Here is a 10,583-nt window from a genome sequence, read left to right on the forward strand (position 1 = left end):
TTTATCACTGGAAAAAGGGAATAGGAAAATTGCGAGTTCTTGGTTAGTAAACATGCATGATGCAATTTAATAATATGTTAGTCAATTTTAATTTAGCATAGGGAAGACTAGACGAAATCATATCTCTAGATTGATCTACTCATTGAATTTCAACTGCGTGCTAAGAATTACTAGGATTCGTTATTTGCTTTGAATTGACTATAAACTATCTCTTTGATTTTTGTAAATAAAGTTGAACTATGTCAATTATTATATTTGATATACATTTTTAAATAATTACTCCTCGTGGATCGATATCTGTATTCAAACCAGTAATAAAACTTGACACCGTACACTTGCAGTAGTGAAAATACGCAACAAGTTTTTGGCGTCGTTGCCGAGGAGTTTATTATTTAATTGCATATTAATATCGTTACTAAGTAGTCATGACTTTAATTTTTACTTTATTTTATTTATTTATTTTGTTAATTTCTAATCTTTTCTATTTTGCAGTGCATGCGAAAATATCAAAATCCCGACTTGATGATTTTTTATCCAGAAATCGAAAGAACTGCCAGGAGATTAAGGAAATCAAGAAGACAGGAAATTAAAGAAATGGCTGAGAACAGAGATAATCATAATGAATTCCCGAGAGAGGTTCCAATCCGAGAACATTTCCGCCCAGTCATTAATGCTCACTACTCTGGTATAGCTCACAGAACTATTGCTGCTAATAACTTCGAGCTAAATCCCACACTCATATCAACATGGTTCAACAGAACCAGTTTGGAGGAGCAGCCACAGCAGATCCCCATCTTCACCTCGGAACTTTTCTAGAGATCACGGACACGATAAAAATTAACGATGTTTCTGACGAAATTATTTGATTGCGTCTGTTTCCGTTATCTCTCAGGGATCAAGCAAGAATTTGGCTCCAATCTCTACCTTTGGAAAGTATTACTACATGGGCAAATTTGGTTACGAAGTTTCTATCAAAGTATTTTCCTCCTGCCAAATTTGCTCAGCTGAAAATAGAGATCACAAATTTCAGGCAGAGGGAACTCGAGGTGTTATATGAGGCTTGGGGGCAATACAAATAATTACTCAAGAAGTGTCTGAATCTTGGATATGCAGATTGGGTGCAGATTGGGTTATTTTACAATGGTTTAGATGGGCCAACTAGAGGGAATGTGGATACAGCCGCCGGAGGTACTATTTTCTCCAAAACACCTGATGAGTCTTATGAATTTCTTTAACAGATGACCATTAACAGTTACCAGTGGCCAAGTGAGAGATATGGATCAAGGAAACCTGCTGGAGTGTATGCCATCGACCCGATCATATCACTTATTGCACAGGTCTCGGCATTGACCACACATATTGCAGCGATGAACAAGGCAGGCCACTCTACGTCTGATGTAGCACTGGTAATTGTTGAAGAAGAGCCCATTTTGGAGGAAGCTCAGTACATCAACAACAATCGTGGCTATGGAGGATATCGAGGTAAACCTCCCCCTAATACTTATCATCCAGGTTTAAGGAATCACGAGAATTTCTCTTATGCAAACAACAAGATCGTGTTGAATCCTCCACCGGGATTCAATACACAGACGGGTGAAGGAAAGCCGTCTTTTGAGGATCTAGTTGGGATGTTTGTTGTTGAGTCTGGGAAAAAAATGGAGAGAACTGAGTCCCGCCTTGATAGCATGGAGACACACATGGGAAATATGGGTACCACTATGAAGTCATTGGAAACACAGATTGGGCAATTAGCCAATGCTTTGAAGGATCAAAATAGAGAATAGTTCCCAAGCAATACGGAGGTAAATCCTAGGGAGCAACGCAAAGCTGTCACACTTAGGAGTGGCAAAGAAATTGGAATCCCAGAGCCTGCTGAAGAGAATGTAGAAATTCTTGTTGAGGAAGATGATGGAAAAGGTGCAAGTATTGCTAAAGAGAAAGTAGAGGAACCCAAGAAAGTGCTTGAACAGCAGCCTTTACCGAAGGTGAATCTTCCATATCCACAGAGATTCAAGAAGAAAGGGTTGGATGATCAGTTTGTGAAAGTCCTGGAAATCTTAAAGAAAATACACATTAACATCCCATTTGCCGATGCATTGGAGCAAATGCCTAATTACCCTAAGTTCATGAAAGATCTGATTTCCAAGAAGAGGAAACTTCAAGAATTTGAAACCGTGAAGCTAACCAAAGAGTGCAGTGCCATACTCCAAAGGAAACTAACACAAAAACTCAAAGATCCAGGGATTTTTACTATTCCTTTTGTTATTTGTGGTTCTATAGTAAATAGGGCTTTATGTGATTTAGGTGCCAGTATTAATTAAATCCATTTTTCTATTTACAGAGGACCTTGGAGCTTGGCGAGGTAAAGCCTAGCACTATCACTTTGCAGCTGTCGGACAGATCACTTACATATCCACGAGGGATAATAGAGGATGTGCTGGTAAAGGTAGAAAAATTCATTTTTCCTGTTGATTTTGTCATTTAAGATATAGAGGAAGACTAGGAGACGCCAATTATGTAAGGCCCGAGGATTTGAGTATGGTAATCTGAAATGATTCGTTAATTAATTGATGTGATTATAGACAGAACGGATCAGACCGGGGGAGCCGCAAAGAAGTTGGAATTTTGTGCGAGAAATGAGTCTCGCGCATATGCGCGACCAGACTGGGCGCATTATGCGCGAAATGGGCAGAACACCTCGCGCATCTGCGCGACAGGAATTGGCGCACATGCGCGAGGGTACCCGATAGTTGTGAAGAAATTTGAAGGACCTCGCGCATATGCGCCGATTGAGGGCGCGCGAGGCGTTGTAAATGACACGCGCCGAGACATATTGTCTCGCGCATTTGCGCCGAGTGATGTCGCGCATATGCGCGAGACGTGTTGAACAAAGAATAAGCCATTTGCCCCTCACCATGCAAGATATATATAGGAATTGGCTTCATTTCTTTCATTCTCCAGCAACAAGCATCGAGAGAAGAGTTAGAATTCCTTTAAGTTTCAAGATATGTTAGCAACTTGGTTGTGCAACATCTAACCATCCGATTTTGAATCCGAGCTTAGATTCTTGCTCCTTGCATCATAGGCTTCTAAAGGATGTAAGTTTTGTTATGTTATTGCTTGAATTGAAATAGCATGTTGGGGAAATCAGATTTTGAGCTATATGATGTGTTCATGATAGGTCGATGATAGTATATTCCAAACCGGATCAAAGTAATGATACCGTATGCGATTTTTGCGATTTTTCAGCATATATGTGTATGAGATTATGCAGATTTTGAGTCTTATGGTTGTTGGTTATTAAGAATTGTGACTTGTTGATATCACATATGCTATTTCAGTTGCCGGTATCACGAGATTTCGCCGTTATGTCGTCGAAATGTACCGAGATTGAATATTGATCCGTATATGTATTCCTTTGAGTTAGAGGTTGATCTGGTGCATTATGTATATGTTAATTCAGATTGGTATTGACAGATTTGATATCAAGATTTCAAGACTTCGACTTGTGCAACTGAGACTACGACAAGAAAGGTATAATTCAATGTTGATTCGGGAAGACACAACTCAAATTAGATCTTATTTGAGTTTCCCAAAATCACATACTAGATTGTTTATATATTGATATGGTTATGCCTTATTTATAGAATTATAACAGTGCATATGAGATAGGTGAGTCGTTGGCAGATATGCCAAGATACCGGATGTTCGGTAGTGTCGAGGTACGTAGGAGAAGATCGACTCCTATTGTAGATATTCGACACAGAGAGGGCCGAAGTCCGGGAATAAGACGTACCGCCACCCTGATTGGGAGAGTAGGTGGGAGATTGTTACATCTTATTCACACCGGGATCCCTAGACTTAGATTGGAGTCGAGTCAAAGATTTGAAGTTCTAGATTTGATGTATAGCATTCTTTTGATCTATGTTTTAGATTAGATACATGTTCTTGATTTATGCTTTATATCTTACATATTCTTGCATGATATGCATGATACGTTGTGTTATACTGGGATTTGTTCTCATCGGAGTATCCGGCTGTTGTTGTGTCTGTATGTGTGCATGACAACAGGTGGAACAGGGACAGGATCAGGGTCAAGGAGAGCGTGACTGAGATTGGATAGCGTGGTGATTTCGGGTGTAGAATACAACTAGATGTTCTACTTGTGATATGTAGTTTGTTACCAACACTAGTTGTATAAATGAAATGGAACAAGACATGTACTTCTTTTAATGAAATAAATAGAGTTATCACATGTGTATGATCATACACCATAATTTATAATGTTTAAAATAAATTTTTTTTATGACCCATTTTCTAGCAAAGATCCACTTAATCCCAAAGATAATTGAGTTAGAGCCCGAGTCCCTACAACAGGTGGTATCAGAGCAGTAGGTTCTGTAGACTGGAATAGAAGTGAATGAGCGGGGTATATCGAGTCGTCTTCCTTGCTTTGATAATGCTAGCATGCTATTAATTGTATGTTGATTTACATATGTTATATATGAAAGCATGTTTCTTGCAGTAATACATGTTTACTTGCTTATCTTATTGATTGCGACATGTATTAAGAATGAAATGAATCAGAACCGATTCTGGATCAAAGGTATATGATCAGAGGAGGACTGAAACAAATTGTATAGATTGTGTACTAATCCGTTTGATGATAAGATATGCCTCCTCGAAGAGCAGCAGTGCCTGTACGTCCGGTACAAGAACAGGGCAGTACTTCTAATGATCCGATGGATGTTACTGCAAGCAGTGCCTGTACGTCCGGTACAAGAACAGGGCAGTACTTCTAATGATCCGATGGATGTTACTGCAACACCGATGGAGACACTACTGAAACGGTTTCAATCCTTTAAACCGCCGACACTGAAAGGTAATGAGAGCGCTATTGAGTGCGAAAGCTGGTTAGATGACATCAAGATGTTATTTGAGTCCCTTGATTATACCGATGAGCGACGAGTGAAGTTAATTGGCCATCAACTGCATGAAGTAGCAAAGAATTGGTGGTTTACCAAAAAGAGAGCGTTGGAGCATCGTGGCACAGAGATCACTTGGAAAGTCTTTAAAGAAGAGTTCTATCAACGCTTCTTTCCCGTGTCATACAGAAAAGATAAAGGTGCCGAGTTTGCTAATCTGAAACAGGGACCGCTGAACATCGAAGAGTATGTTGCTAAGTTCTCGACATTGCTCAGATTTTCTCCTCACGTTGCAGAGAATGACGAGGCCATTGCAGATCAGTTTATCAATGGCTTGAATCCTGATATCTTTACCCTGGTGAATACCGGCAGGCCGAACAACTTTGCAGATGCCTTGAACCGAACCAAGGGAGCAGAAGCGGGACTGATTAAGCAACGAGGACTTTCGTATGCTGTTCCAATTCCGAGACCTCCACAGCTCTTATTTCAACCTCCTCCTAGATTCGAGAGTGGAGGTAGTAGCAGTGGCAAGAAAGATCAACTGAAAGCCCGAGGATAACAGTTCAAGAAGTCGGGTAGCAGTTCATCAAGCTCAGGTGGGTCATGACAGAGGGGTCCTGGCCAGAGTTCAGATCATATAGGGGTGTATTGCAGTACTTGTGGAGGCAGACATCCTAAAGGTCAGTGTCAGAGAGTGGTTGGGCGATGCAATATCTGCAAACAGCAAGGACATTTTGCCCGAATCTGTCCACAGAGAGGGTCACAGTGATCTCAGGGTGCAGGATCATCTGCATCAGTATCTCAGCCTGAGAGGCAAGCATCATCTGTCCATTCCTTCCAGCCGCCACCTGCACAGTCCCAGTCGAGGCCAGGAGGGAGCCAGATTTTGAGCCAACCTCCCAGACAGCAGGCTCGAGTATTTGCACTGACAGAAGAGCAGGCCCAAGATGCACTAGACGATGTGATAGCAGGTAACTGTTTTCTTTGCGGTTATCCTGCTTATGTATTGATAGATACGGGTGCATCTCATACCTTCATTTTTGAGCTCTTTGCATTAATGCATGCTTTACCTGTCGAGTCATTATCTGCCGTAGTGTCTATTTCTTCTCCTTTGCTGAGTTGGTTGATATCAGTGACATCGGTTAGACATTGCATGCTACAGTTTGAGTGTAATGAGATTGAGTTAGACTGTGTTGTGCTTGGGTTGTCTGATTTTTATTGTATTGTCGGTATCGATATGTTAACCAAGCACAGGGCCACTGTAGATTGTTTCCAGAAGATTGTCAGATTCAGACCAGAGATGGCTAATGAGTGAAAATTCTACGGTAAGGGTTCCAGAGCTCGGATTCCCTTGATATATGTGTTGTCTATGAGTCGATTGTTGCAGAAAGGAGCAGAGGGGTTCCTTGTATATTCAGTAGATCTACAGAATATACAAGGAGCAGAGGGGTTCCTTGTATATTCAGTAAATCTACTGAAATCGAGCCCAGCATTGGCAGATCTGCCAGTGGTATGTGAGTTTGCCGATGTATTCCCAGACGAGATTCCAGGGTTACCTCCAGTCCAAGAGGTAGATTTCAGCATCGATCTCATACCCGGTACCGTTCCTATATCTCGAGCTCCCTATAGAATGGCACCTATTGAATTGAAAGAATTGAAAGAACAGCTCGAAGAATTATTGGCCAAAGGTTACATTAGACCAAGTGTGTGTCCTTGGGGTGCTCCGGTACTGTTTGTCCGGAAGAAGGATGGTTCGATGAGACTTTGCATCGATTATCGACAACTGAATAAAGCAACGGTAAATAACAAGTACCCATTGCCTCGTATCGACGATTTATTTGATCAGTTGCAGGGTTCTTCTATATATTCCAAGATCGATCTGAGATCTGGGTATCACCAGCTGAGGGTCCGAGATTCTGATATACCAAAGACACCATTTAGAACCAGGTATGGACAATATGAATTTATTGTCATGCCATTTGGTTTAACGAATGCTCCAGCTGTATTTATGGGCCTTATGAACCGTATCTTCCAGAAGTAACTTGACGATTTTGTGATTATATTCATTGATGACATTCTGATATATTCAAAGAATAGGACTTATCATGCTAATCATTTGAGGACTGTGTTGAGAACTTTGAGAGCAGAAAAATTGTACGCCAAACTGTCGAAGTGTGAGTTCTGGCTGAAGCAAGTTGTGTTTCTGGGGCATATTGTATCGAGAGAGGGTATTTATGTTGACTCTAGTAAGGTCGAGGCTGTGATCAATTGGCCCACACCGACATCAGTGCCAGAGATACGCAGTTTCATGGGTCTAGCAGGCTATTACCGGCGATTTATCAGAGATTTCTCCAGTATTGCAAAGCCGATTACGCAGCTAACTCAGAAAAATGCTCCGTTTGTGTGGTCAGAGGCTTGTGATTCTAGCTTCCTGGAGTTGAAGAAAATATTAACCAGTGCTCCAGTGTTGACTATCCCTTTAGGTACGGTGGTTTTGTTGTATATTGTGATGCATCTCACAGAGGACTGGGATGTATTCTTATGCAGCGAGGACATGTGATTGCATATGCTTCGAGACAGTTGAAGCCACACGAGACTCGTTACCCAATTCATGATCTTGAATTGGCAGCCATTGTATTTGCACTGAAGATATGGCGACATTATCTCTACGGCGAGAAATTTGAAATTTACTCGGATCACAAGAGCTTGAAATACCTGTTTTCGCAGTCAGAATTGAATATGAGACATCGTAGATGGCTCGATTTGTTGAAGGATTTCGATTGTGAAATCAAGTACTATCCAGGGAAGTCTAATGCAGCAGCCGATGCCTTGAGTCGAAAGGTATGTGCTCTATCCTTATCGACTATAGGTATTTCGAAGTTGATTGAAAATTGCTGTTTGTCTGGATTAGCATTTGATACAGATAGTAGACCATTGCGACTTGCTACAATTCAAATGGAACCAGATTTGATTGTTCGCATTAAAGAAGCACAGAAAAATGATCAGAATGTTCAGAAGTCGATTGAGATGGTCAGAACCGGACATTAGTCAGAGTATCAAGTACATGATCATGTTTTGTATGTGAATAACCGTCTTGTAGTGCCAGATGTTTCAGATTTGAAACAACAGATTTTATCAAAAGCACACTGTAGTCGATTCAGTATTCATCCTTGTGGCAGAAAGATGTACAATGATCTGAAGATACAGTTTTGGAGGAAAAAAATGAAATCAGACATTGGAGAGTTTGTATCTAAGTGCCTGAATTGCCAACAGGTGAAGGCTGAGAGGAAGAAACCCGGAGGATTACTTTAGAGCTTATCTATTCCCGAATGGAAATGGGATCACATTTCCATGGATTTTGTTACGAAGTTACCACGATCATCCCGGGGCTGTGATGCGATTTGGGTTGTGATTGACAGATTGACCAAATCAGCGTGTTTTATTCCATACAGAATGACGTATCGACATGATCAGATGGCAGAGATATATGTCCGAGAGGTAGTCAGATTGCATGGTGTGCCAAAATCTATCGTATCAGATCGTGATCCCCGATTTACTTCACATTTCTGGCACAGTTTACAGCAGGCTTTAGGTACGACATTGCACATGACTACTGCATATCATCCTCAGATCGATGGACAGTCAGAGCGGACTATCCAGATACTGGAGGATATGCTGAGAGCTGTAGTGTTAGATTTTGGCACTAGTTGGTAAGATTCATTACCACTTTGTGAATTCTCGTACAACAACAGCTATCAAACAAGCATCGAGATGGCACCGTTTGAAGCATTATATGACAAGAAGTCCAGATCTCCTCTATATTGGGATGATATATCTGATGTACCAGAACTTGGGCCTGATATGATTCGTGAAATGACTGAGGAAGTAAAATTGATCCAGAAAAAAATGAAGACGGTGCAGGATAGGCAAGCCATGTATGCGAATGTACGTCGTCGACTGTTAGTATTTGAACAAGGAGACAGAGTATTTTTGAAGATTTCTCCTTTCAGAGGCATTGTCAGGTTTGGCAAACTGGGAAATTGTCTCCTAGATACATCGGTCCGTACGAGATTCTTGAGAAAATTGGTGATCGTGCATATCAACTTGCTATTCCTCCTTCTCTATTCGGGATACATGACGTCTTTCATGTGTCGATGCTACGGAAATATCTGCCAGATACTTCTCATATTCTTCAGCCTGACGAGGCAGAACTCGACGAGACTTTGAGTTATGTTGAGCAACCGATCCAGATTATTGATCGGAAGAACAAACAACTCAGAACGAAGACTATTCCACTTGTGAAAGTCCAACGGAGTCGTCATGGCATCGAAGAAGCTACTTGGGAGACTGAAGAAGATATGAGACAGAAGTTCCCAGAGTTATTTTAATGATGTAAGTCTTCTATATAGCCTTTCTGTTATACCTTCTTATTGATATGATTTGATTGCCTGTGATTTCGGGGACGAAATCGTGTCTAAGGGGGGGGAGAAATGTAAGGCCCGAGGATTTGAGTATGGTAATCTGAAATGATTTGTTAATAAATTGATGTGATTATAGACAGAACGGATCAGACCGGGGGAGCCGCAAAGAAGTTGGAATTTTGTGCGAGGAATGAGTCTCGCGCATATGCGCGACCAGACCAGGCGCATATGCGCGAAATGGGCAGAACACCTCGCGCACATGCGCGACAGGAATCGGCGCACATGCGCGAGGGCACCCGAGAGTTGTGAAGAAATTTGAAGGACCTCGCGCATATGCGCGAGGCGTTGTGCATGACACGCGCCGAGACATATTGTCTCGCGCATATGCGCCGAGTGATGTCGCGCATATGCGCGAGACGTGTTGAACAAAGAATAAGCCAATTGCCCCTCACCATGAAAGAGATATATAGGAATTGGCTCAATTTCTTTCATTCTCCAGCAACAAGCACCGAGAGAAGAGTAAGAATTCCTTCAAGTTTCAAGATATATTAACAACTTTGTTGTGCAACATCTAACCATCCGATTTCGAATCCGAGCTTAGATTCTTGCTCCTTGCATCATAGGCTTCTAAAGGATGTAAGTTTTGTTATGTTATTGCTTGAATTGAAATAGCATGTTGGGGAAATCAGATTTTGGGCTATATGATGTGTTCATGATAGGTCGATGATAGTATATACGAAACCGGATCGAAGTAATGATACTGTATGCGATTATTGCGATTTTTCAGCATATATGTGCAAGAGATTATGCAGATTTTGAGTCTTATGGTTGATGATTATTAAGAATTGTGACTTGTTGATATCACATATGCTATTTGAGTTGCCGGTATCACGACATTTCGCCGTTATGTCGTCGAAATGTACCGAGATTGAATATTGATCCGTATATGTATTCCTTTGAGTTAGAGGTTGATATGGTACATTATATATATGTTAATTCAGATTGGCATTGACAGATTTGATATCAAGATTTCAAGACTTCGACTTGTGCAACCGAGACTACGACAAGAAAGGTATAATTCATTGTTGATTCGGGAAGACACAACTCAAATTAGATCTTATTTGAGTTTCCCAAAAATACATACTAGATTGTTTATAATTTGATATGGTTATGCCTTTTTATAGAATTATAACAGTGCACATGAGATAGGTGAGTCGTTGGCAGATATGCCAAGATA

The 10,583-nt window shown here is 41.1% G+C and overlaps 1 protein-coding gene across 1 annotated transcript; it reads left to right on the plus strand.

Moving 5' to 3' along the window:
• The first annotated feature begins 594 nt into the window (after positions 1 to 594).
• LOC142509059 (uncharacterized) lies at positions 595 to 2,485 on the plus strand. Its single transcript, XM_075619551.1, has 5 exons — positions 595 to 749; positions 893 to 1,046; positions 1,239 to 1,744; positions 1,814 to 2,279; positions 2,342 to 2,485. The coding sequence occupies exons 1-5, from the start codon at positions 595 to 597 to the stop codon at positions 2,483 to 2,485; spliced, it is 1,425 nt and encodes a 474-aa protein (XP_075475666.1).
• Positions 2,486 to 10,583: the final 8,098 nt, after the last annotated feature.

The sequence above is a fragment of the Primulina tabacum genome, chromosome 1 (genome assembly GCF_025594145.1).
Source record: "Primulina tabacum isolate GXHZ01 chromosome 1, ASM2559414v2, whole genome shotgun sequence".
Lineage (NCBI taxonomy): Eukaryota > Viridiplantae > Streptophyta > Magnoliopsida > Lamiales > Gesneriaceae > Primulina > Primulina tabacum.